The following is a 27,919-nucleotide window of genomic DNA, read 5'->3' on the forward strand; positions in this document are numbered from 1 at the left end:
ACAGGCAGCGAGGCTTCTGAGTAAGTGTCCAATATCGTCTTAGTCTGCTGACAGTTGTGCCGCTGGTCGGGGGATTTCTGCCAGGGCTGGGGGGAATAGTGGGGGCATGGCCAGGACTTGGGCTGTGGGGTCGGGAATGACACCATTGCCGCAGCCTGCAGCCTGCTAGACAGCCATGCAGCTGCACACACAGCTGACTACCCTCTGTGAACCCCCACGCATGCGTGGAAAAAGGCCGGTCGTTCTGCGCATGTGCAGAAATACGCCGGCCGGTCTGCGCATGCGTGAGCTCGCGCCGGCCCTTCGGCGCCGGCTGGATCAGTGGGGAGGACTCTGGTGGCAACCTATCCCTCTAGAAAGGTGAGAACTCCTCATTTTCGAGGACCATTGAGGCCGGAGTCATTGCCGCCGGTTTTCCCACCGGCATGGGGACATAGCCCCATTTTTAGAGAATTCCACCCTTAGTCTTACGAAGGGAGAATTCCGCCACTAAGGTTTCTAAAAATGCACGGCATTGGTTGGAAAAAAGTTGATGGATAAATGTTTTAAGGTGCGATCCTGAATACTGAGACCAAAAGACCATAAGACATAGGAGCAGAATTAGGCCACTCGGCCCATCGAGTCTGCTCCATCATTTAATCATGGCTGATATTTTTCTCATCCCCCTTCTCCTGCCTTCTTCCCATAACCCCTGATCCCCTGAGGAAAGGACACATCAAGAATAGGAACCCTTCATTTTATCAAATGTTGCTTGACCAGCTGGACATTTTCCCCTTTTTCTTATTTTCTGTATTGTCTGGATCTGACTTTAATAGGTAAGATAAACACCGGCATGGGGGCATAGCCCCATTTTTAATACTTTTAAAAAAGTATTTTGTGCATTTTACTTTTTTGAAAATGCAAAACTAACATTGATCTAATAATCAAATTCGATTTTATGTCAAATAGTAAATAGCTTTTTGTAGCTCAAATTGGAAAAAGAAAACATAAGAAGAAAATAAATAGGAGCTGTTGAAGGCCATGTAGCCCTTTTAGTCAGCTCTGCCGAGAAATAAAATCATGGCTGATCTGATCTCATCACAGTTTGCTGCCAGTCCTCCATAACCCTTGATTTATCTATGGTTCAATAATCAGTCTATCTCAGCCTTGAATATATTCAATGACTCACAATTGTTCAAAAACTCACTAAGGTTCGCATATGCTGAGATATCAATACTAAACTGTGTTACTGCCACATATATAACAATACCACAAGATGCACAGAAACCTAACCTCATTTTGCCAAAAATTCAAATAATGTAAACAGGGGATTGAATTAAGCTTGTTGTGAAAATGGATAGAGGATATATCGCCAGCCATGAAATATGAATATTTTTTTATAATCCATGTCCTAGTTTAGTCTGGCAAATTGAGAAATTTATCATACCACATGGCTCGCAATGACAATGTGGATTTATAACGCGATCAGTCAGGAAACTAATTTGAATAAGCACTTCAGCAGCTTTTGCTTCTCTATGCTGCCACAGTACATTATTTAGATGATATACCACTGGAAATTTGATGGGCGACAAAAGTCTGTAGCCATTTGGTTTACATCTGCCATAACCTTGACAGACGTCCACCAGAATTGTGGAAATTAGGTCAGAATTCAAATACACTGGGTGTAGGTTGAAGCCACTCATGCAAAACCTGAAGATTTCTGGATGTTAGGAGGAGACTGGAACCATCATGTTCCCCAGATTCATGTGATGGCGCAAAATAGTTACATGAGGTAAATAATGAGCAGGTTTCATGCTGCATCATGTCGACTGTTATCTGCGAGAGAATTATGCACTTTTGAATCCAGTGATTAAATTGTTTAGTGTATCTCTATAAACATTATTTAAACAGCACAAACGTGTGCAGTGAACGTCCCAGTGTTGTAAGATAAGTGACTCCCATGTTGAGCTTTTGTTGCCCCCACCCTTCCAGTCTTCCCACAAGAGGAAAAGAAGCACCTTGTTTAAAATGTGGACTTCAGCAGCAAGAAAGCTCTGGTGACTTTAAAGTTCATTCACTGAGTTCATTCTGTCTTCTCAATTTTGCCATCTTTTTGAGGTGACTCCAAGCACTTCCGCAGTAATGCTTTGTCTGTGTTCCCATTGCCCTGGCCATTCTCTGGCGAGCCTCCATTTTTAGTGGCCGTGTGCTTATCCAGGTAGTTGAGCATTTCACTGAGGACAGTTTGGAAGCTGCTCAGGGCTGCACAGATGGCTGGGGTACCAAATCCATGCGTGATCAGGCTACATCAGATTTAGAAAACAAGAAATATTAATATTTGTGTCCGAGCATACTCATGTCAAGCAAATCTGTTATTACTGTTAACTACTATTAGCTATGCATAATTGTAACCCACTTTTCAACAGAAAAATAGAAAGAGAAGGAAAGACTTGCATTTATTACTTCTGCTTTTCACGCTATCGGATATCTCAAACCACTTTACAACAGTAAATTATTTTTGAAAGGTAGCCACTGTTGTAATGTGGGAAACATGACAGCCAAGTTGCAGCCTGAAAACCTCGTCAAACAGCAACGTGATAATGAGCAGGTAGTCTATTGTAGGCAGCAAAATTCTCAAGCTGAGTAGAGAGTAACTGCTTGATGGGAAAATATGTTCCTTGTAACTAATGTTACAGTTGAAAAATTAACTTTAAATCTTATTCATGACACTGGTGGCGAAAACACCTTGGCTGGATCCAGAGACAGAAGGAAGTGGATCTTTGGTTTGTGAATAAGTTGGGGTGAAGATTGGATGAGGAGGAGTGAGTTGCCTCCCTTTCTATTCAACCCCCTTGGTGGGTCACAACAAATGATTTTATTTTGTATTCCCCCATAATTGTATTTTCAATCCAAATGTACTTACTTTTAATAAGGAGACAATCAAACCAAGTTGTCTTGAGTCAAAGAAAGAATAAGTTCAATAGTTACTAAACCCGAGAAAGAAATCATAAAGATGCTTCGACACACATATACAGATACCAGACGCAAAGAAGTTAGAACCCATTAAAAAGTTAAAAGGACATACGGCTAAGTATATCGTTTCTCTCTGAGGTGCAGATTATTGAACATTATGGATATTTGATGTTAGTTGGTTTGCTGTAGAATTCCGAGTTGACTTGGTTGAAGACACTCTTTTAGCTTGAGAGAGAAAGAAAAACGATATTTCCTGCTCTCTTCCAGCAGCATTTTCAGATGAATCTGTTATTTCTTTCTTCTCTTGACAGAACCAGTTTTTAACATTCTCCTAGATATTCCCAGAAAGCAATTCAATGAGCATCGCCTGCAATCATTGTTGCAGATCACGTAATCCCATTTTTGATTTCGTTCATTTCTGAAAATTTGACACATTTCAGGATTAAAACCAACAGGAGATGGGGTCATTTCATTCCCAACATGGGGTTTTGAATGTCTGATGACTATCTTGGCTGGTTAGCATTTTGCACTGTCTTTATAGAACTACAGCGGATCAAATCCAGCATATTATATTATTATTGTCTTCCTCTCAAAAAGTCCTTGTTTGAAGTGGAGCTTGACACCTCTCGGTGTGAAAATCCATGCAACAGGTTTGCAATGAAATTCATGCAGAAAATTTCGAGATAAGTGGTTAACTTGCAATATCAGGCATCAGGTGACTTGTGGCAGCCATTTGTAGTTTGTCTTTTCTTCTATTTATATTTTAAAATTGGTCTTTTTAAAGCAGTTTAAAATGCCTGTGAGTAGCTGGTGAAATTGTTGGCAGCTCTCACTCCATCAGTTTCCTGTTCATAAGTTCATAATGCATTTTCTCCATTGCTATCTTAATTGCACAGTTTTTTTAGTTGTCCAAGATACTCAACAGTGGAAGGCGGAGCAGAGACCTCATATATTTATGGGAATCCGGGTCATTGTGACTCAGTTACAACTCCAATGTCATTTTCACAAAAATGCAGAAGGTCCTTCCCTCAGCCCAACTGGCTTAGTTAGATTGATCGTTCAGCTCAAGAATAATTAAAATAAGTATCTACATGTTACTGGATCATGGCCCAATGACCTCCACAGTCAAGAGGAGTGGGTTTGCCATTTGCAGCACTGGTTGGCTTGCTTTGTATCCAGAGTATTACAGACTACACAGGACAGGTCTTCAGAACATGAGAGTACCAATCACTGCAGTATTTTTGAATAGGAATGCTCCCATTCTATTAATGTCCTTTCGTCACCTTTCGTCGCATGTTTGTTCAAGAAAGTCTGACTGCTTTCACAATCCATTTATCTTGCAGCGTCCTACCATCTCATCAATACTCAACCCTTCCATAAGCAAGATAGAGTGGTTGTGATCTTGCTGAAGCAGAGCTTCAGATGTCTCAACAGGTCAGTGGGAGTGCTGGCATTCCTTACAATATGCTCAGAAACAGTCTCCTGCCTACTGCATCATAGAGGCATGCTGCAGCCAGGCCACATTGGGAGGCTGACATTTGAAAGAGGCACAACAGTGGAAGAAGCTGCCACTGGATGAGACAGGCCAAGATGAAAGCGTGGAAGTGGCAGAAAATGGAGCGTTGCCTCACTATCCTGCAGAAAGAGGTGTGAGGAGTATTAGTTGCTCAGATATTTCAGTAACTTGATCATTCTCCTGCCCTGAAAAGTGACACAGAGCACATCCGCATAAAGTTGCAACCCATACCATTCCTTTCATTCTGTATTAAAGAACATGGAAATCAATCAGCCAATCATTATATCAATGATATACTAACATTACAAATTCAAAAGCAGTTATAGAATTGCACTGCAGCTCAAAGTGCCAAATATGGATAAGATGATGAATTTAAGCCCCAGCATAATAGTTGGCTGATGCTAATTTTTCATCCAGATGTCAACAAATAGTGCCTTTCTTATTGGATTTACCAACTCCAATGCTCCAACATTATCCCCTCCTGGTAACCTCAGCTCTGCTGATTGGATGGTTGTTTATCGTGAGGGCTTCATTAACCAATTGGATGACACTTGACTGTCAGGCTTTTCATGCCGATGGGAACTTCGATCACGCCCACGGCGAGACCCCGCTGTGGGCTTCCCAGTGCCATGGGTTCAATCCAATAGGAAATCCCATTGACAGCGGCGGTACCAGAAATCCCCGCTGCCAACCAATGGCATGTTGCCTCCCGCCACCGAGGGGGTGCCAGAGAATCTCACCTAGAATTTTTAATATCCCAATGATTTCCCTCCAGGGCTGCATACAGTGGTGACGATTGATCTTCAATTCCCGGGGCCTCCAGACTAATGCAGGAGGGTTATCAAACCTTCCCTCTTGGTGTTTGATATTCTGAGCATCCAGCTTCAGGCTGTTGCACATTGGCAGCTGCCAGTACCATCTGGCTGAGCTGACTGGCTGGCATAGTGATAGATATTGGTTAAAGGAGATGGTGAAGCAGCAGGCAGGTGTGAGATGTCACTGACACCTCTTTGGAGCTCAAGATCCTCAATTTCACTAACCTGTGAGAGAGGAGATTTGACAAGATGAATTACTCCTTGAAATACATTTCAGTGGTTTGAGATTGCAGTGAAACTGAAAAGACTGATGGCACTGAATCACTTTGTGAGGAGCTGACCACAGTGTCTCTGCGGATATCACACAGATGATAGGGGCAGACACCTCATATTTCGAAGTGAAGTGCTGAAACTCCTTGGAGACCATGTTCATGGTTGTTGTAGATGAACACTCAAAGTGGCCTGAGGTAGTTGGAATGAAGTCAACCACTGTGGAACAAAGCATTGCGAAACAACGAGAACGTTGCGAGATTCAGACAACCTGTGGAGGAGTGACTTCTTCTGCAGGGTCGAGACGCTGAATTTATTAGAGGAAATTAAAAAGGGGCAAAGAGTTGGAGGAGGCACAAAGAAGTGACAGGTTAATAGATGGCAGTCTTGAGACTATAGCTTGAAATTGCGAAGATGTTTGAACATTAGCTGAGGTGCATGAAGGGTTGAAAGTAGTATGTAGACACCTTGCTCAGGTAAGCTGTCAACCTCATCTTCTCTGATGTTTGTGGCTTTCCCAGGCCACCAAAGCTCAGGTCTTCTTGCTCCACGTGAGCGAGGGTGTGTTCTTCCCAGCAACTTCGTAGTAAATCTACTGTGATGGGTGCAATATTTGGTGTTAGGTCACAGATCGGCCATGATCTCATTGAATGGTGAAACAGGCTTGAGAGCTATGTGGTCTACTCCTGTTTCTGTATTCCTTTGTACTTCAAATACCAGGCGGTATAGTATGGTTTAAAACAGTGTTTTTATCAAAAGCAGAGTAAATGACTTGCTCATACAGTATCAGGCAACTAAGACTTTTAGTGTAAGTTCAGTCAATATAATAAGAAGTAGAAATACCTAAAATGTGTTAAATGTCTCTGAATATCGAGGTCTAGAATTGGAGTTGGCCTTGACGAGCCCAGGGGTGATCTTTCTTGACTTAATAGGTCCTGAAATTCCTTACAGATTTGCCTGCAATATAAAAAAAAGCACAATTTGTTAATATATTGGATTTAATACGCCTTCTGCCGGTTTGTTATTTGGTAGCTTCCAAGGATCTTGGTGAGGTACAACCTTGAATTGAACATTGCAGGAAAGCTCACCAGTCTGAACTGGAAAACAAAACAGTGTATAAATCAAATGATGTATTGGAACCTCTCACATGGCAGAAAGAAAGAAAGAAAGAAAATTACAGCACAGGAACAGGCCCTTCGGCCCTCCAAGCCTGCACCGACCATGCTGCCCACCTGAACTAAAACCCCCTACCCTTCCGGGGACCTCTATTCCCAACCTATTCATGTATTTGATATTACAATCACACAACATGTCCCAACCCTTCTTTTCTTCCATGCATATTCTGTTGTAACATTAATTCTTCAATTATTTTACCCTTCTTCTTTAACCGTCCTGTATCATACACCTACGACCACCTGCAGCCAGAAGTGCCGAGTGGATGATCCAATTTGGCCTCCTCCTAAGGTCCCCAGCATCACAGATGTCAATCTTCAGCCAATTTCATTCACTCCATGTGCTATTAAGAAATAAATTAAGGCACTAGATACTCAAAAGACTATAGGCCCTGACAACATTCCAGCAGTAGTACTTAAGGCTTGTGTTGCAGACTTAACCATGCCTCAGGCCAAGCTGTTCCAACACAGCTATAACACTGGCATCTACCCAGCAAAGTGGAAAATTGCCCAGGTAAGCCCTGTCCACAAAAAGCAAGATAAATCCAATCTGGTCAATTACTGTCCCATCAGTCTAATCTTGATCATCAGAAAATTAATGGAAGGGGTCGTCAACAGTGCTATCAAGTGGCATTTCCTCAGCAATAACCTGATTACTGATGCTGAGTTTGGGTTTTGCCAGCTCCTGACTTCATTGCAGCATGAGTCCAAAATGGACAAAAGAGGTGAACTCAAGTGGTAGGATCAGAGTAATTGCCCTTGACAACAGGGCAGCATTTGACCAAGTATGGCATCAAAGAGCCCCAGCAAAACTGGAGTCAATGGGAATCAGGGGGGAAACTCTCCACTGGTTGAAGTCATACATTCCACAAAGGAAGGTGATTGCAGCTTTTGGAGGTCAATCATCTCAGTCCAAAGGACATTGCTGCAGGAGTTGCCGAGGGTAGTGCCCTAGTCCCAACAATCTTCAACTGCTTCACCAATGACCTTCCCTCTGTCATTACATCAGAAGTGGGGATGTTCTCTGATGACTGCACAATATTCAGCATCATTCACCACTCCTTACATACTGACTCAGTCTGTGGACACATGCAATAAAACCTGAACAACATTGAAACTAGGATTGGTAAGTGAGGCAATGACCATCTTCAACAAGAGAGAAGCAAACCATCTATCCAAGGATTTCAATGGCATCACCATCACCAAATTTCCTCACTATCAATATCTTGGGGATTACCAGGAAGTTAACTAGGCCAGCCACATAAAAAGTGGAGACTATTCCATCACATTCCCGAATTGAGTCTTGGAGATGGTGGACAAGCTTTGCAGAGTCAGGAGGTGAGTTACTCACTGCAGAATTCCCAGACTCTGATTTGCTCTTGTACCTGCGTATTTGTATGGTTATCAAATTGGCTGGTCCAGGTGCTTTCTGGTCAATGGTAACCCCATGGGATGTTGATGGTAGGGGATAAATGATAATGCAGTTCAATGTCAAGGGGAGATCGTTAGGTTTTCTTGTTAGAGGTGGTCATTGCCTGGCACTTGACTCGTGTGACTGTTACGTATATGTCCCGTACCAATGGATCCACCATTCACCCATTGGTATTTGAGAATTTTATCAGGGTCTTACACACAGTATAGAACTCCAATACAAATTGCTTAGTCAGGATCCCACCTTTTGTCAGAGCCTGTGCAACGTTCAAGGCCAATGGGTCTGAGTGCCAGTTTGTGATGAAAAATAAAGACTTGCATTTTTATGGTAGTTTTCTTGACCTCCAGATGTTACAAGGCACTTTCCAGCTAATTAACTACTTTTGAAGTGCAGGTATTATTGTAATGTAGGAAACCTGACAGCTAATTTGCGCACAGGAAGCTCCGACAAAGAGCAATGAAATGAAATGAAAATCGCTTATTGTCACGAGTAGGCTTCAATGAAGTTACTGTGAAAAGCCCCTAGTCGCCACATTCCGGCGCCTGTCCGGGGAGGCTGGTACAGGAATCGAACCGTGCTGCTGGCCTGCTTGGTCTGCTTTAAAAGCCAGCGATTTAGCCCAGTGAGCTAAACCAGCCCCTAAATCGCTTATTGTCACGAGTAGGCTTCAATGAAGCCACTGTGAAAAGCCCCTACTCGCCACACTCCGGCGCCTGTCCGGGGAGGCTGATACGGGAATCGAACCGTGCCGCTGGTCCGCTTGGTCTGCTTTAAAAGCCAGCGATTTAGCCCGGTGAGCTAAACCAGCCCCTAATGTATTACCAGATAACCTGTTTTTGTGATGTTGATTGGAGGGACAACTGTTACACATAACACTGCAGGTAATTCGTCCTTTCTTCATTGAAATAGTGCCGTGGGAGTCTTTGTGCCAACCTGAGAAGGTAGTCCAGCCCTTGGTTTAATGTAACATGAAAGACAGTGGACATGATTTTTCAGGTCCGTTAGTGGCAGGCGCAAATCCCGTTATGGCTGCTGAACCTCATGAGAAAGCCAAAATGGATTTGCGCTGACCAGACTTTGGTTTGCTAACAGGGAATTGGGGGGGGGGGGGGAGCAGTGAAATGGGTGGGAAGGAGGGGAATGGGAGGTAGAGGGCAATTAGGGGGGCAAAGGAGGGATTGCAGAAAGTGAAGGGGCTGGGGGGAAGGAGGGATTATAGGGAGTGGATGTCCTCCTCCTCCTCCATGGGGTGCCAAGTCTGTGAGGACGTGCACAGGTGCCGCACTGTCTCACTCCTCACAGGAGTTTAAAACTTAAGCTGTATTGATTTAAGGTCAAATGAACTGAAAGCATAGTTTTTATTCCTATCCCAAATTAATGAAATGTCTGGGGCTAATATATCAACATATAACCCTCAGAAATAAATGACAATAGTTACACTGAGAGACAAATGCACCTTCTGGGGTGATATTGAGCAATAAAGACCAGAAAGCTCCAGGTTCAATGGCTGCCCTGAGGTGGATTTGCTGACCTCAGCCAGAACAGAACCAGGACATATCTTTGGCTTCAGTATCCTTGGATTAGAGAGGGGGGAATGTCAACTACACCTGATTGTAATTCACTGTCCTTCCTGAAAATTGTCAGTGTGTAACATTGCGCCGGGTAGTGTCTGTTTTTTCTTTTTTTTTAAAATAATTTTTATTGGAATTTTGTGAAAAATATATAGCAACAAAACAATAATAATAACAATAATAAACACCCCTCGGCACCCGTAACAACGCATGTAACGAACCACCCCACCCCCCCAACCCAATAAGCAACAAAATAAATTAACAATAAGCAATTTAACTTAAACAATACCCCCCTGAGACCCCCCCCCCCCCCTTTCCCCCCCTCCCCCCCGGGTTGCTGCTGCTGCTGACCTAGTTCCTTATCGTTGAGCCAGAAAGTCGAGGAAAGGCTGCCACCTCCTAAAGAACCCTTGTACCGACCCCCTCAGGGCGAATTTGACCCTCTCCAGCTTAATGAATCCCGCCATGTCATTGATCAAGGTCTCCAAGCTCGGAGGCCTTGCATTTTTCCACTGCAGCAAGATCCTCCGCCGGGCTACTAGGGACGCAAAGGCCAAAACATCGGCCTCTTTCGCCTCCTGCACTCCCGGCTCCACCCCAACCCCAAATATCACGAGTCCCCAGCCTGGCTTGACCCTGGACCCAACCACCCTCGACACCGTCCTCGCCACCACCTGCCAGAATTCCCACAGTGCCTGGCATGCCCAGAACATATGGGCATGGTTCTCTGGGCACCCCGAACACCTAATGCACCTGTCCTCACCCCCAAAAAACTTGCTCATCCTCGTCCCGGACATATGAGCCCTGTGCAGTACCTTGAACTGGATGAGGCTAAGCCTCGCACATGAAGAGGAGGAGTTCACCCTCTCCAGGGCGTCCGCCCATGTCCCCTCCTCAATCTGCTCTTCCAGCTCCAATTCCCACTTAGCCTTCAGCTCCTCTACCGATGCCTCCTCCACCTCTTGCATCACCTGGTAGATGTCATACACCTTCCCATCCCCAACCCATACCCCCGAAAGCACCCTACCCCTTACCCCCCACGGGGGCAGCGAAGGGAACCCCTCCACCTGCCGCCTAGCAAATGCCTTGACCTGAAGGTTCCTGAACATATTCCCCGGGGAGAGCTCAAACTTCTCCTCCAGTTCACCCAGGCACGCAAACCTCCCGTCAATGAACAGGTCTCCCAACTTCCTAATGCCCGCCCTGTGCCACCCCAGGAACCCGCCATCCATGTTCCCTGGGACAAACCGGTGGTTCCCCCGCAGCAGGGCCTCCACCGAGCCCCCCACTTCCCCCCGTGTCGCCTCCACTGCCCCCAAATTTTGAGGGTAGCTGCCACCACCGGGCTCGTAGTGTACCTCGTTGGAGGAAGCGGCAACGGCGCCGTTACCAGTGCCTTCAGGCTCGTGCCTCCACAGGATGCCATCTCCATCCGCTTCCATGCTGCCCCCTCCCCATCCATTACCCACTTACGTACCATCGAGACATTAGCCGCCAAAAGTACCCCGAGAGGTTGGGCAGCGCCAGCCGCCCTCTATCCCTGCCCCGCTCCAAAAAGACTCTCCTCACCCTCGGAGTCCCGTGCGCCCAAACAAATCCCAGAATGCTGCTGTTCACCCTCCTAAAAAAGGCCCTCGGAATGAAAATGGGGAGGCACTGAAACAAAAACAAAAACCTCGGGAGCACCGTCATTTTAACGGACTGTACTCTACCCGCCAACAACAGCGGCAGCATGTCCCACCTTTTAAACTCCTCCTCCATCTGCTCCACCAACCTAGTAAAATTAAGCTTGTGCAGAGTCCCCCAGCTCCTAGCCACCTGAACCCCTAGGTACCTAAAACTCCTCACTGCCCTCTTTAGCGGGAGCCTACCAATCCCCTCCTCCTGATCTCCCGGGTGTACAACAAACAGCTCACTCTTGCCCAGGTTCAATTTATAGCCCGAGAAACTCCCAAACTCAGCAAGAATCTCCATCACCTCTGGCATTCCCCCCACCGGGTCTGCTACATACAGCAGCATACATCGTCCGCATACAGCGACACTCGGTGCTCCTCCCCACCCCGCACCAGACCCCTCCACCTCCCCGACTCCCTGAGACCCATGGCAAGAGGCTCAATTGCCAACGCAAAAAGCAAGGGGAACAGGGGGCACACCTGCCTCGTCCGATGGTGGAGCCTGAAGTACTCGGACCTCCTCCCATTTGTCGCTACACTCGCCATCGGTGCCTCGTACAGCAACCTCACCCATTTAATAAACCCCACCCCAAACCCGAACCTCTCTAACACCTCCCACAAGTACCCCCACTCAACCCTATCAAAGGCCTTCTCCGGATCCAATGCCACCACAATCTCCGCCTCTCCTTCTGCCGCCGGCATCATTATCACATATAGCAGCCTTCGTACGTTCGTGTTCAGCTGCCTCCCCTTCACAAAACCCGTCTGATCTTCATGTATCACCCCCGGCACACAGTCCTCTGTTCTAGTGGCCAAGATCTTCACCAGCAACTTGGCGTCCACATTCAGCAGTGAAATTGGCCTATATGATCCACACTGCAGGGGGTCCTTATCTCGCTTCAGGATCAGGGAAATCAGCGCCCGTGACACCGTCGGGGGTAAAACACCCCCCTCCCATGCCTCATTGAAGGTCCTAACCAACAGGGGGCCCAACAGGTCCGCGTATTTCTTATAAGATTCAATCGGGAACCCATCCGGTCCCGGCGCCTTCCCCGACTGCATGTGGTCAATCCCTCTGACCAGCTCCCCCAACTCGATCGGCGCCCCCAGTCCCTCCACCTGCTCCTCCTGCACCCTTGGAAATCGCAGCCTGTCCAAAAAGCTCTCCATTCCCACTCCCACCACCGGCGGCTCCGACCGGTACAGTTCCCTGTAGAAGTCCCTGAAGACCCCATTGACCTCTGCCCCCTGCCGCACCACATTCCCACCCCTATCCTTCACTCCATCAATCTCCCTAGCCACGTCCCACTTACGAAGCTGATGCGCCAGCATCCTGCTCGCCTTCTCTCCATACTCGTAGACCGCTCCCTGCGCCTTCCTCCACTGTGTATCCGCCTTTCTGGTGGTCAATAAATCAAACTTGGCCTGCAGGCTACGCTGCTCCCCCAGCAATCCCTCCTCCGGGGTACCTCCTATCTACACTCAACAGCTCCCCCACCAGTCTCTCCCTCTCCCTCCTCTCCCCCCCTCTCCCTATGGGCTCGGATGGAGATCAGCTCCCCGCTAATCACTGCCTTCAGAGCCTCCCACACCATCCCCACAAGGACCTCCCCAGTATCACTGACCTCGAGGTACCTCTCGATACATCTCCGGACCCTCCTACACACCTCCTCATCAGCCAACAACCCCACGTCCAAACGCCAAAGCGGACGCTGGTCCCGCACCTCCCCCATCTCCAGATCCACCCAATGCGGAGCATGGTCCGAAATCGCTATAGCCGAATATTCGGCCTCCTCCACCCTCGGGACCAGTCCCCTACTCAGGACAAAGAAATCAATACGGGAATAAACCCTGTGCACATGGGAGAAAAAAGAGTACTCCCGAGCCCTCGGCCTCCCAAACCTCCAGTGATCCACTCCTCCCATCTGGTCCATAAACCCCCTCAACACCTTGGCCGCCGCCGGCCTCCTGCCTGTCCTTGAACTAGAACGACCCAGTAGGGGATCCAGCACCGTATTGAAGTCCCCGCCCATGATCAGGCCCCCCCACCTCCAGGTCAGGAATGGGGCCCAACATACGCCTCATTAAACCAGCATCATCCCAATTTTGGGCATACACATTTACCAACACCACCCTCTCCCCCTGCAGCTTACCGCTTACCATCACTTATCTGCCGCCACTATCAGCCACCACCTCAGACGCCTCAAACGTCATCCTCTTCCCCACCAGGATCGCCACTCCCCGGTTCTTCGAGTCGAGCCCTGAATGGAAAACCTGCCCCACCTACTCCTTCCTCAGATGGACCTGGTCCGCCACCTTCAGGTGAGTCTCCTGGAGCATGGCCACGTCCGCCTTCAGCCCCTTCAGAGGCGAAAACACCCGGGCTCGCTTAACTGGCCCATTCAACCCCCTCACCCCGCCCCCCTCCCCCGTCGACTAGCCATGGCCCATCGACTGCTCGCCCCTGGCCAGCACCCATTCGGCCCATTTCCCAAGGCGATAGAACCTCATCCCGACCCCCCCCCCGACCCAAACCAGCTCCTCCCTGGCCAATCCAGCAGCAAAGAAAACTAACAGGCAGAAAGTGATTGGAGAGTGGCGAATGTCATGCCCCTGTTCAGAAAAGGGAATAGGGATAACACTGGGAATTACAGGCCAGTTAGTCTTACTTCGGTGGTAGGCAAAGTAATGGAAAGGGTACTGAGGGATAGGATTTCTGAGCATCTGGAAAGGCACTGCTTGATTAGGGATAGTCAGCACGGATTTGTGAGGGGTAGGTCTTGCCTTACAAGTCTTATTGACTTCTTTGAGGAGGTAACCAAGCATGTGGATGAAGGTAAAGCAGTGGATGTAGTGTACATGGATTTTAGTAAGGCATTTGATAAGGTTCCCCATTGTAGGCTTGTGCTGAAAGTAAGGAGGCATGGGATAGTGGGAAATTTGGCCAGTTGGATAACAAACTGGCTAACCGATAGAAGACAGAGAGTGGTGGTGGATGGCAAATATTCAGCCTGGATCCCAGTTATCAGTGGCGTACCGCAGGGATCAGTTCTGGGTCCTCTGCTGTTTGTGATTTTCGTTAACGACTTGGATGAGGGAGTTGAAGGGTGGGTCAGTAAATTTGCAGATGATATGAAGATTGGTGGAGTTGTGGATAGTGAGGAGGGCTGTTGTCGGCTTCAAAGAGACATAGATAGAATGCAGAGCTGGGCTGAGAAGTGGCAGATGGAGTTTAACCCTGACAAGTGTGAGGTTGTCCATTTTGGAAGGACAAATATGAATGCTGAATACAGGGTTAATGGTAGGGTTCTTGGCAATGTGGAGGAGCAGAGAGATCTTGGGGTCTATGTTCATAGATCTTTGAAAGTTGCCACTCAAGTGGATAGAGCTGTGAAGAAGGCCTATGGTGTGCTAGCGATCATTTGCAGAGGGATTGAATTTAAGAGCCGTGAGGTGATGATGCAGCTGTACAAAACCTTGGTCAGGCCACATTTGGAGTACTGTGTGCAGTTCTGGTCGCCTCATTTTAGGAAAGATGTGGAAGCTTTGGAAAAGGTGCAAAGGAGATTTACCAGGATGTTGCCTGGAATGGAGAGTAGGTCATACGAGGAAAGGTTGAGGGTGCTAGGCCTTTTCTCATTAGAACGGAGAAGGATGAGGGGCGACTTGATAGAGGTATATAAGATGATTAGGGGAATAGATAGAGTAGACAGTCAGAGACTTTTTCCCCGGGTGGAACACACCATTACAAGGGGACATAAATTTAAGATAAATGGTGGAAGATATAGAGGGGATGTCAGAGGTAGGTTCTTTACCCAGAGAGTAGTGGGGGCATGGAATGCACTGCCTGTGGAAGTAGTTGGGTCGGAAACGTTAGGGACCTTCACGCGGCTATTGGATAGGTACATGGATTAGGGTAAAATAATGGAGTGTAGGTTACCTTCTTGAGGGCAGCACGGTAGCATTGTGGATAGCACAATTGCTTCACAGCTCCAGGGTCCCAGGTTCGATTTCGACTTGGGTCACTGTCTGTGTGGAGTCTGCACGTCCTCCACGTGTGTGCGTGGGTTTCCTCCGGGTACTCCGGTTTCCTCCCACAGTCCAAAGATGTGCAGGTTGGGTGAATTGGCCATGAAAAATTGTCCAAAATTCTATGATTAACCTAGGACAAAAGTTCGGCGCAACAACATGGGCCGAAGGGCCTGTTCTGTGCTGTATTTCTCTATCTCTCTATCTTTCTAACCCGGTATCCCAACCCCCCCCCCCCCCCAGGCTAGGACCCCTCCCAGCCATGACGCTCCCTCCATAGTACTCCCGTGAGCCAGCTGACTTCTGCTGACCCCGGCAGCTCCCGCCCTAACTCCGACCCCACCCGATATGAGGTCACCCCTCCCCCCCTGCATCAGCTCCTTGGCACCGCTTCAGCGCGGGAAAACAGATCTGATATCCATGCCTCTTGCCACCAGCTCCACCCCCCTCGTCCCGCAGCGCGGGAAACCAGAGGAAAGCCCGCACTTTTACACTGCCCCACCTCACCTCCCCAACGCAGCTCCCAAATAGCAGTCCCAACCCATCCACCAACCCTGTACAAACAAAAACAGATCAACCACAAACCCCAATACCCCCCTTAAGACACAAAACCATAACCAATATCATCTGAAAGCGAGAGAAAAAAAACCAAACAGAATAACCAGCAACAGCATAAACAGTGATACAAAAAAAACTCCCACAGCCCCCAATCCCTAGTTCGAGTCCAACTTTTCAGCCTGCACGAAGGCCCACGCCTCCTTCAGGGACTCAAAATAGTAATGTCGGTCCTTGTAGGTGACCCACAGGCGCGCAGGCGGCAGCATGCCGAACTTCACCTGCTTGCCGTGGAGCACCGCCTTCGTCCGGTTGAACCCGGCCCTCCGCTTGGCCGCCTCCGCACTCCAGTCCTGGTAGACACGCACTACCGAATTCTCCCACTTGCTGCTCCTCACCGTCTTGACCCATCGCAGCACACACTCCCGGTCACTGAACCAATGGAACCGCACCAGCACAGCACACGGGGGCTCATTCGCCTTAGGCCGCCTGGCCAGTACTCTGTGGGCCCCCTCCAGCTCCAGGGGCAGATGGAAGGATCCTGCCCCCACCAGCGAGTTCAGCATCACGGCCACATAGGCCGGCAGGTCCGACCCCTCCAGCCCCTCCGCGAGGCCCAGGATCCTCCTTGATCGAAACTCCATCTCCTCGAAACGATCCTGCCACTTTTTGTGGAGTGCCTCGTGCATCTCCAACTTCCCCACGAGGGCCGAAACCTCATCCTCACGCTCAGAGGCCTGCTGCTGCAACTCAAGTATCGCTGCACCCTGAGTTGTCTGGGTCTCCAGCAGCTTACTAGTCGTTACCTTCAGGGATTCCAGCAACTTCCCTTTCAGCTCCGTAAAATAGCGCAGAAGGGCCGCCTGCTGCTCCTCCGCCCACTGCCTCCACTCCTCAGGGGCTCCACCAGCCGCCATTTTGTCCACCTTCCCCCACTTTTCCAGGGGAGCTGCTGCCGTTTTTCTCCTCGCCCCACTCTGGGTCCGCACCATAAATCCCGGGGGGGTTTGCTCCAGACCCCTTTATCCACCGGGAATCGTCGAATCAGCGCCGTTTGGGGCCCTTAAAAGAGCCCACAAGTCCTTTTAAAGCTGGAGCTGCCGAACGTACGGCTTAGCTCCGCATAGCCGCAACCGGAAGTAGTGTCTGTTTTTTCAAGCATTACATGATCTCCTGTGTTCCTAAAGTAATGGGTAAGAAGTGTGTGACTATTTCAGAAGTGCATGTCCACCATGTTGGATAAGGCAATCAAAAAACAATTTCAATTTCTACCCATGCCTAAAGTAGGCCAGTTGCACATACAAGTAAGGTGTCTGCTGCTTGCTTCAGGTCAGTGCTGTAACCTTGTTTTGACCTGATGGCTGCCTCATGGAAAGCCAACCCTTAAAAAAGACTAATTACTTACAACAATCACCGCTGCTCCCTCTCGATCTCTGACATGCCCCTCAATCTCCACCCCGATCCTCACACCACAAAGCATCAATACCACACCACTTTGGGCCTGACAACCAGATGTCCCAAATGTTCATTGCCTGACGTCAATTTTGAGATCCTCAATCCACTCGCCAGATGATGCCGCCCGCCACAGTGTGGTGGCATCTTAAGCCCAAAACTGGGGTTTACTTGAGGCTCACCATTATGTGATGGAATAAGTGCATGCTCCTGAATTAAACCCCTTCAGTGTCAAATTAAATAGCACAGGTTTGATTGTGATGTCCCCAATGTCAAATAGCCAGCAAAATACACCATTTTATGGCCACACAGGGAGATGTGGGTAAAATCTTCTGGCTGTTCACGCCAGTTGGGTCGTCCAGTCCCACCAAGGGTGCACCCCCACCATGGGTTTCCTGACAGCGTGGGGTTGGTTCAGTGGGAAATCCTATTGACAGTGACGGGACCAGAAGATCCCTCTGCCAACCAAAGGTGGACTGCCTCCTGCCACCGAGAAAAATGCCGTGAGAAGGTCAGAGAATCTTGCCCAATGGAGAGCTGCTGATTCTAACAAAGACATAAATCACCAGTGTAAACAATGAGAGGAATGTGGGTGGGTTCGGAGGTGGTGGTGACGGGGTGGGGGGGAGGGGGGATGAGATTACGACCCATATTAGTGTGATAATATGTGAACAATCATCTGTGTACATAATAACCAAACTGGATATAAACATGCATGCCTGTATGTATAGATTACAATTCTAGCATCCGACCACTAGATGGCATGAGCAGAAAGGAAAGTTACTGGGACACACCGGGTGGGATTCTCCCATCCCGTGGCAGAGTGACCACGCCGTCGTAAATGCCGCACCGCTCCAGCTGCAGATCCCGGCGTGAACTGTGCGTCGTGCCAACGAGGACATGCACAGTGGCACCGGCGCCAACACGCGCATGCACAGTGGCCTCCTTCAATGCGCCGACCCCGATGCAACATGGTGCAGGACTACAGGGGCCGCCGCGTAGGAAAGGAGGCCCCCAGCCACAGAGGCCAGCCCGCCGATCAGTGGGCCCCGATCGCGGGCCAGGCCACATCGGAGCCACCCCCCCCCCCCTGGGTTCAGACCCCCCTCCCCCCCGCCCCAAAGACTGCCACCCACCCCTTACACGCCGAGGTCCCGCCAGCCCAGAGCAGGTTAGAATGGCACCAGCGGGACTTTGCTCTTTTCTTACGGCCGCTCAGCCCATCTGGGCCAGAGAATCGTCGGGCTGGCTGTGTTGAGCGGCCCACGACCGACGCCGCACCAACCATGCCGGTGCCAATCACGTGCCAGCGTTAGGGCAGCCTGGCGCGATTCGTACGGCCTGCCGGCGATTCTCCACCCTGGCGCAGGGTCGGAGAATCCCGCCCACCATGTGTGCAGGAGAATGTGGATAGCAGGCATAGAGTCCAGTCACATATCGAGCAGCTCCTTAGTCAATAGTAATTAATACCAGTTAATCATACTTATTTGTATTTAGCCATAATATCCAACTGTACTTATCGTTCACATCGTAGAAAGCTTTATAGTGTTTCATTAGTTAATAAATAGTTTTGTTCTTTAACAAAGCCGTCTGTTCTCTAATTGATTCAACCACTAAGACATTGCCATCCGTGAACATAGAGAACATTACAATTAGAATAAAACTGTAGCAGAGAATACATACTTTGTTGCTAGAATCATCTTTTTCCTTGGCGTTTGTTCTTTGGGTTCAAGGTGTTGTCGGGCTAATTGCTCCCCCACTGCTTTGGCAGGAAACTCTGTCTCACACGTGTAGCCAAAATCCCGGGCTAAGTGGAGGGCCTCACCTTATGGGGAGAAGAGAAATTACTTTTAACTCTTAAAAGGCAACGTATTTGGAGAAGTCTGGTAGTGCATTAAATGTAGTTATCGACTATATTTTTAATCTGATGAAACTCTTGAATTAAGCACCATAACATTTACAACAGGTGAATAACTCGCTCTCAATCCGATCATCTTGTGATTGTGCAAACACGCACAGCATTATTGACTGTGAAGATTAATCTATATTAGCCCTTTAATTAATGTATTATATTGCTGATGGATACACATCCCACTGTATAAATAGGTTATCTCTTCGCCAGCTGAAATACCTGAAAAATTAAAAAGATTAACTTGGCTCAGTTGCCATGTTCAAAGTCTCATATCACTATCTCGTTATCACTGGATGCGGTTAGTCCTATTTCAGTCAGGCCACTAGATGGTGCACTTGGTGATGTCAGAATGCTTTAAGAGGGAGGAAAGGGAATGTACAAAAGCCCCACAGTTTTCGCAGATATGCAACTCCCTGTTGTCTTTTCATGGAGTTTAACTTAGAACTGTCATGGCGATACTGCAGGAGAGGCTAGCCTGTTCTGCAGGTCAAAGAGAAGGTGTGGCAGTGATGGTGGCACCTGAAATAATAAAAAGCTAACAAAAATACATTATTCCAGATGAAGTTGCACCAAAACAAAACATAACGATCAATAATAAGGAGGCAGCAAACATGTTACCATGTTTATAAATACACAAGAATGGTTTTACTGAATTTAAGGAAAATGAGTCAATAACCTGTGAATAAGAAAGACTTGTATCGATACAGCACCGTTAACAACCTACAGAAAATTAATTCTGAATCGTAGCAACCTTTGTAATGCAGGAAACATTGCAGCCAATGACCAAATACTGGGCAGGTTCTCTGGCCCCCCAGCCTCGTGTTTTTCAGCGGCACGCCGTATGTTGGCAGCGGTATTCTCTCTTCCTGCCACTTATCAATGCGATTTCCCATTCCAGCAGGAAAAGAAAATCCCGACGGCTGGAGAATTCCAGCTAATATGTTTTTGTGACATTGATTAAAGGATAACTATTGACTAGGACACCAGTGATTACTCACTTGCTCTTCTTCAAAACAGTGTCACGGAATCTTTTACGTTTATCTGAGAGAAAATGCAGGGCCACATTTTAATATCTCATCCAAAGACAGCACTTCTAACATGCAGCAAGCCCTCCGCAGTACTGCTCTGGAGTGTCAGTCTAGACTTTGGCTCTCAAGGCTCTACAGTGGGACTTGAACCCAAACATTTTGACTCAGAGCTAAGTTGGTTTTATATTGAATGAGTCATGGCTGCCACCTTTTCGTGTCCTTAAACTACAGGTTTTTAAGGATGGGCAATGATCAGTGATTAACAGACAATATAAAAAGAGAAAAAGTGCTGTATTGTGAATGTGTCGGATTTGACAAGGGCTGGAATCTTGCATCACTTCAGCCGCACACTGCTTTCAATTGTGTTGGCTCAAGTGTAAGTGCCATTATGTTAGACTTTTGAACATTTTTCTCTTTTCTTCCACTTTCCTTGCTTGCTTTCGCCTTTTCGAAGGCCGAATGGCCTCCTCCTGCTCCTATTTTTTATGTTCCTATGTTTCTACACACTACTTACCTAGTTATATCAGCAACACATTCTAATCTCTTTTTAAAAAATAAATTTAGAGTACCCAATTCATTTTTCTAATTAAGGAGCAATTTAGCGTGGCCAATCCACCTACCCTGCACATCTTTGGGTTGTGGGGGCGAAACCCACGCAAATATGGGGAGAATGTGCAAACTCCACTATCAGCCACCAAATAGTAACGTTATGGTGGGGCAGGCAATAAACAAAGAAATAACTGATGCATGTAGAAATGGTACAGCAGTTATCATGGGGGATTTTAAGCTACATGTCGATTGGTTTAACCAGGTCAGTCAAGGCAACCTTGAGGAGGAGTTTATAGAATGTATCCGCGATAGTTTCCTAGAACAGTATGTAATGGAACCTACGAGGGAACAAGCGGTCCTAGACCTTGTCCTGTGTAATGAGACAGGATTGATTCATGATCTCATAGTTAGGGATCCTCTCGGAAGGAGCGATCACAATATGGTGGAATTTAAAATACAGATGGAGGGTGAGAAAGTAAAATCAAATACTACTGTTTTGTGTTTAAACAAAGGAGATTACAATGGGATGAGAGAAGAACTAGCTAAGGTAGACTGGGAGCAAAGACTTTATGGTGGAACAGTTGAGGAACAGTGGAGAACCTTCCAAGCGATTTTTCAGTGCTCAGCAAAGGTTTATAACAACAAAAAGGAAGGATGGTAGAAAGAGGGAAAATCGACCGTGGATATATAAGGAAATAAGGGAGAGTATCAAATTGAAGGAAAAAGCATATAAAGTGGCAAAGATTGGTGGGAGACTAGAGGACTGGGAAATCTTTAGGGGGCAACAGAAAGCTACTAAAAAAGCTATAAAGAAGAGTAAGATAGAGTATGAGAGTAAACTTGCTCAGAATATAAAAACAGACAGTTAAAGTTTTTACAAATATATAAAACAAAAAAGAGTGGCTAAGGTAAATATTGGTCCTTTAGAGGGTGAGAAGGGAGTTTTAATAATGGGAGATGAGGAAATGGCTGAGGAACTTAAAGGGCAGCATGGTAGCATAGTGGTTAGCACAAATGCTTCATAGCTCCAGGGTCCCAGGTTCGAATCCCGGCTTGGGTCACTGTCTGTGTGGAGTCTGCACGTTCTCCCCGTGTGTGCGTGGGTTTCCTCCGGGTGCTCCGGTTTCCTCCCACAGTCCAAAGATGTGCAGGTTAGGTGAATTGGCCAGGCTAAATTGCCCTCAGAGTCCAAATTGCCCTTAGTGTTAGGTGGGGTTACTGGGTTATGGGGATAGGGTGGAGGTATGGGCTTGGGTAGGGTGCTCTTTCCAAGAGCCGGTGCAGACTCGATGGGCCAAATGGCCTCCTTCTGCACTGTAAATTCTATGAAATCTATGAAACTGAACAGGTTTTTTCGATCAGTCTTCACAGTGGAAGACACAAATAACATACCAGCGACTGATAGAAATGAGGCTATGACAGGTGAGGACCTTGAGAGGATTGTTATCACTAAGGAGGTAGTGATGGGCAAGCTAATGGGGCTAAAGGTAGACAAGTCTCCTGGCCTGATGGAATGCATCCCAGAGTGCTAAAAGAGATGGCTAGGGAAATTGCAGATGCACTAATGATGATTTACCAAAATTCACTAGACTCTGGGGTGGTCCCGGTGGATTGGAAATTAGCAAACGTGACACCACTGTTTAAAAAAGGAGGTAGGCAGAGAGCGGGAAATTATAGGCCAGAGAGCTTAACTTCGGTAGTAGGGAAGATGCTGGAGTCTATCATCAAGGAAGAAATAGCGAGGCAATCGGATAGAAATTGTCCCATTGGGCAGACGCAGCATGGGTTCATAAAGGGCAGGTCATGCCTAACTAATTTAGTGGAATTTTTTGAGGACATTACCAGTACAGTAGATAACGGGGAGCCAATGGATGTGGCATATCTGGATTTCCAGAAAACCTTTGACAAGTTGCCACACAAAAGGTTGCTGCATAAGATAAAGATGCATGGCATTAAGAGTAAAGTAGTAGCATGGATAGAGGATTGGTTAATTAATAGAAAGCAAAGAGTGGGGATTAATGGGTGTTTCTCTGGTTGGCAATCAGTAGGTAGTGGTGTCCCTCAGGGATCCGTGTTGGGCCCACAATTGTTCACAATTTACATAGATGATTTGGAGTTGGGGACCAAGGGCAATGTGTCCAAGTTTGCAGATGACACTAAGATGAGTGGTAAAGCGAAAAGTGCAGAGGATACTGGAAGTCTGCAGAGGGATTTGGATAGATTAAGTGAATGGGCTAGGGTCTGGCAGATGGAATACAATGTTGACAAATGTGAGGTTATCCATTTTGGTAGGAATAACAGCAAACAGGATTATTATTTAAATGTTAAAATATTAAAGCATGCCGCTGTGCAGAGAGACTTGGGTGTGCTAGTGCATGAGTCACAGAAAGTTGGTTTACAGGTGCAACAGGTGATTAAGAAGGCAAATGGAGTTTTGTCCTTCATTGCTAGAGGGATGGAGTTTAAGACTAGGGAGGTTATGTTGCAATTGTATAAGGTGTTAGTGAGGCCACACCTGGAGTATTGTGTTCAGTTTTGGTCTCCTTACTTGAGAAAGGACGTACTGGCACTGGAGGTTGTGCAGAGGAGATTCACTAGGTTAATCCCAGAGCTGAAGGGGTTGGATTATGAGGAGAGGTTGAGTAGACTGGGACTGTACTCATTGGAATTTAGAAGGAGGAGGGGGGATCTTATAAAAGCATTTAAAATTATGAAGGGAATAGATAGGATAGATGCGGGCAGGTTGTTTCCACTGGCGGGTGAAAGCAGAACTAGGGGACATAGCCTCAAAATAAGGGAAGTAGATTTAGGACTGAGTTTAGGAGGAACTTCTTCACCCAAAGGGTTGTGAATCTATGGAATTCCTTGCCCAGTGAAGCAGTTGAGGCTCCTTCATTAAACGTTTTTAAGGTAAAGATAGATAGTTTTTTGAAGAATAAAGGGATTAAGGGTTATGGTGTTCGGGCCGGAAAGTGGACCTGAGTCCACAGAAGATCAGCCATGATCTCATTGAATGGTGGAGCAGGCTCGAGGGGCCAGATGGCCTACTCCTGCTCCTAGTTCTTATGTTCTTATGACAGTGACCCGAAGTCGGGATCCAACCTGGGATCTCAGCACTGTGAGGCTGCAGTGCTACCCACTGCGTCACCGTGCTGCCCTACATTCTAATCTCTTAATGTGCCACTATCAGCACCCTTCCTAGCCTTAATCAGCCCTATTACTTTCCCTTTGTCTTTCTGCCCACGACATTTTGTCAATCTCCACATATCACTGGCCCTCTATCCAGCCCCACTGTTCCACGCCTCCCCCTTCCAATAGTATAAATCTGACCCTATTTTCAGGTTTCACAAAGAGTCATCCAGACTGGCAGGAGCACTTTGTCTCTGGATCAGTACCAATAAATCTGTTGTGGTGATGTTGGTTGGGGCGGAGGAGAGGTGGGGCCGGGCAGAGGCGGTGTGAGGGCTGAAAATTGGCCTGGACATTGGAGAGAATTTACGGCTGTTATTTAAAATAGTGCAATGTGAATATGACATTTGGTGAGGGCAGTACGGTGAAACTAAGTTAAAACGGTTAAGGAAAATAATAGGTCTTTCAGCAGGCGTGATAGGCTGATTGATCTCTTTCTGTCATCGACGATTCTCTGGTCATGTTTTGGTGTCTCATCCATGTAATCATTCTTTTGGTGTGAGCTTCGACAGAACAAAGTATTTGACTGGGTGAATCAAAGCCAAATCTAATTTTGTCTTAATTCCATATACTTTGACACGCTATTCAGGAGGGATCATTGCAAAGCTGATAGCTTGAAGTATCCAACCACCACCCTGGTGGAAAGTGTTCAACACAACAGAGACCATATACAATTAGGAATCTATTTGTCTCAGTTACTCAGAGTTTAAAGACAATTAACCTTTGGGAGAAGTAAACTTTTAGATGTAAGCAAAGAGCTGACTGTCCCCTCACATTAAAAATATGGCAGGTTTAGATTCTGAAGGGCAGATGGTGACTTTGTGCTGTAAGTGCCTGTTTTGCATCTTTCCCGATTATTGAACTCTCAGACCTATCCGTGTGAAGGGTGACCAGCAATGTGTCAAGAACGCGGAAGCTTCAGCGGTGTTTTTCCGTTATTTTTAAAAGTCCAGCTGCTGCATTTGCATCTGGATTCTGGGTTTCCTCACCAATTACAGTGAGCAGGCATGATGAAGTCTCACCTTAATCTACCTCAGCTCCAATAGTTAAAGGCACCCTCCAAGGGTCAGAACTGAAGTACTGTAGATGGTTTTGAGAGACCCATGAACTACATTGACAGAAATGTAATACGGTAAGACAGTGCCACGCTTCAGCAATGTTTCTCTGGATATAATGCTGTAGGCTAGGGAGGCCCACAGAGGGACTGTGTCACCTTCAGAGCACAGACAGGGATTGCATTAGGTGGCTGAGGAGGTTAGTGATATGACTGTCCACTACTGGTAGCATGTTATGTTCCTTGTATTGTTCTCCAAGATAACCAAAGTTGTAGTGTTGACAAAGAACATAAAGCTATATGTTTAGATCCAAACTAGTTTATTTTACACTACTTAAATTGGCTCGCACACTCTACTGGGTAACAGTTAACAAAATAATAGTATTGAATCTATGATACAGTAATTAATTATCTCTCTAATATATAATCTGCACTCTAACTCAATGTCACACTATCCTTCTACATCAACTTCTCCAACAGTTTCTCCCAGAATGCCTGGAGACGCAACCTTTTATAAGACTACTCAGTGATGCCATCTAGTGTTGTTATACATGAACATCATCTTGTTAACCCTGTACTGTCCTTAGATTATACATATCATTACAGTCAGCAGCAGAAGCATCCTCCCTTGCTCCTGGATACAGTGTCTTTGGTGGCCTGATCAGGGCAGGGAAAGTTTACAACTTAATTACAAATCTGGTGCTCATGGGTCTTCTGTTTTATCATTCCTGGGTGTCAGCTTTTGGGCTCCTCACAGGTGTCATCATCTTCAGAAGGTAGCTCTTCTCTCCAATGAGCCATCCAGTGTCTCGGTTTCGAGGTATGAATATTTCTGCACAACAAGACTGGTGCAGGGTGAGTACACCTTGGCAGTTCCCAGGTAACCTTGGGCACACATGCCTGATAATATATTGGTGGTTGGAGATGAGCTGAACATTAATGGAGTGGAATCCTTTCAGTTGATGAAGACTCCTTGGGTGATATGGGGGCTCCAAGTAGGCAATCTGACTCCCTAGATTGGTGAGAATGCAGCCAACGCAAAAAATACAAGTACACGCCTTGGCAACATTGGCATCCTTTCCTTTGAGATCACTTGTGGGTAGCACATTATGAGATTTCACAAATAGCACCAGCAGGTTCCTGGAAGGAAGCAGAGAAATTCAGAGCTGCGGTGACCTTGACTGCCACTGGAAAGACCTGTCTGTTTGGTCCACTTGGCAGAAAGTCATCTTCCAGGAAACTGTAAATATTAGCAGCCATCTGACAGGGAAGTCTGATGCTCAATCATGTATGGAAAAAGAATCCTCTGTGAGCCCAGTGGTGGGGGTATTGCCTCTTGCCAGCTGGAGCTCCGTGCTTAGTTTCAGTGTCCTGTGGGTGGTTTGGCAGAAGTCAGCTGTTGCTCCTGCAGGTGTTGCTCCTTTTGATACACATCTGAAGTCTAATGTGAATATAAGGCTTGGTGGCACTGTGGTTAGCATTGCTGCCTCACAGAGCCAGGGACCTGGAGTTCAATTCTGACCTTGGGTGGCTGCCAGTGTAGTGTTTCCACATGCTTCCCATGTCTGTGCGGGTTTCCTCTTGGTGCTCTGGTTTTTAAAATAGTGCCACCAAGCTGTCAAATATGTGCAGATTAGGTGAATTGGCCATGCTAAAATTACTCCTTAGTGTCCAAAGGTTAGGTAGGGTTATGGGGATAGGGCGGGGGATCGGGCCGAGGCAAAGTGCACTTTCATAGGGTTGATGCAGACTCGATGGGCCAAATGGCCTCCTTCTGCACTGTACAGATTCCATGATTCTAAGGCACAGATGCATAAAGTTTCTCCCATGCACTAGCTTAGAGCTGGGAGGTCCAGAAGCAAAAAACTCCAAGCTTCATGGTGGATCTGACCTCCAAAGTATTGGAAATCATCTCCAAGGCAGTGAAAGCATATGCTCAATACAAGTCCTATTTTAAAAACGCTTCAACTTAAAGAAGGAAGCAGACGTCAGATTTCAGGGTTTAGAGCATTGCTTTACTGTCAATTGCTCATCCCCCCCGCCCCCTCAAATCCCTCTGGTCTCTCACTTGGTGTTCCCTAGTGAGTTCCATGAAGATTGGGAAACCCATGCACACAGAATTAAAGTCAAGATCCTGGGTTAAAGCAGAAGCTAATGATTATTTTACATATGTAAATGACAGACACACCGCCTATCCCCCTGGGGTCTTGCCGACCACCAGACACATCAATATTTTCAGCTTTTTCAAACTGCTGCCAATTTTGACATTTTGCCCTGTAGATGTTAAAATTATTCAGCATCACTCAAATGTCCAACCCTGGCTGTGAAGGTCTAGGCATGAATGGGAGTATACGTGGACACAGTTCACTTTCCTGACCAGAGAATGATATGAAACCGGCAGTACTATCCAAGTCCCAATTTTCTTTCCACATCTAGTGATGCACTAAAACAGACTTTCATCTGTTTCCATAGCTAGTAATTCCCGGAACAGATTGCTAGTCTGTTACCAAGGGCTGAGAGCCTGAGGGGCACCACTCCCGACAGGCGTAACTGATCAGGACTCCCTCCCTCTCTTATTGCCAGCCTTTGGCATTTTTGGAAGAATTTACAGGTTTAAACGCTCAACCTGATTGTCTGCGTTATGAATACACCTTCCTTGGACATCAAGTTCGAGGACAGGACACAGACCAGGAGCTAATGTCTCAGAGGCATGGACGTTACCCACTGCGCCACAAGACTGCCTCGGCAGT

The 27,919-nt window shown here is 47.1% G+C and overlaps 1 protein-coding gene across 4 annotated transcripts in view; it reads right to left on the reverse strand.

Annotated features, from left to right (window-relative positions):
* Positions 1-214: 214 nt before the first annotated feature.
* Positions 215-27,919, reverse strand: part of tfap2d (transcription factor AP-2 delta (activating enhancer binding protein 2 delta)) — a 105,313-nt gene continuing 77,608 nt past the window's right edge. For all 4 annotated transcript variants that reach the window (XM_038799478.1, XM_038799477.1, XM_038799479.1 and 1 more), the window contains 3 exons: positions 19,121-19,262; positions 6,397-6,510; positions 215-2,282 (listed from right to left, as the gene is read on the reverse strand). In XM_038799478.1, coding sequence (XP_038655406.1) covers positions 2,063-2,282; positions 6,397-6,510; positions 19,121-19,262 — 476 coding nt within the window. In that variant the 3' untranslated portion in view covers positions 215-2,062. The remainder of the gene's footprint in view (positions 2,283-6,396; positions 6,511-19,120; positions 19,263-27,919) is intronic.

The sequence above is a fragment of the Scyliorhinus canicula genome, chromosome 6 (assembly GCF_902713615.1).
Source record: "Scyliorhinus canicula chromosome 6, sScyCan1.1, whole genome shotgun sequence".
NCBI classification, from domain to species: Eukaryota; Metazoa; Chordata; class Chondrichthyes; order Carcharhiniformes; family Scyliorhinidae; genus Scyliorhinus; species Scyliorhinus canicula.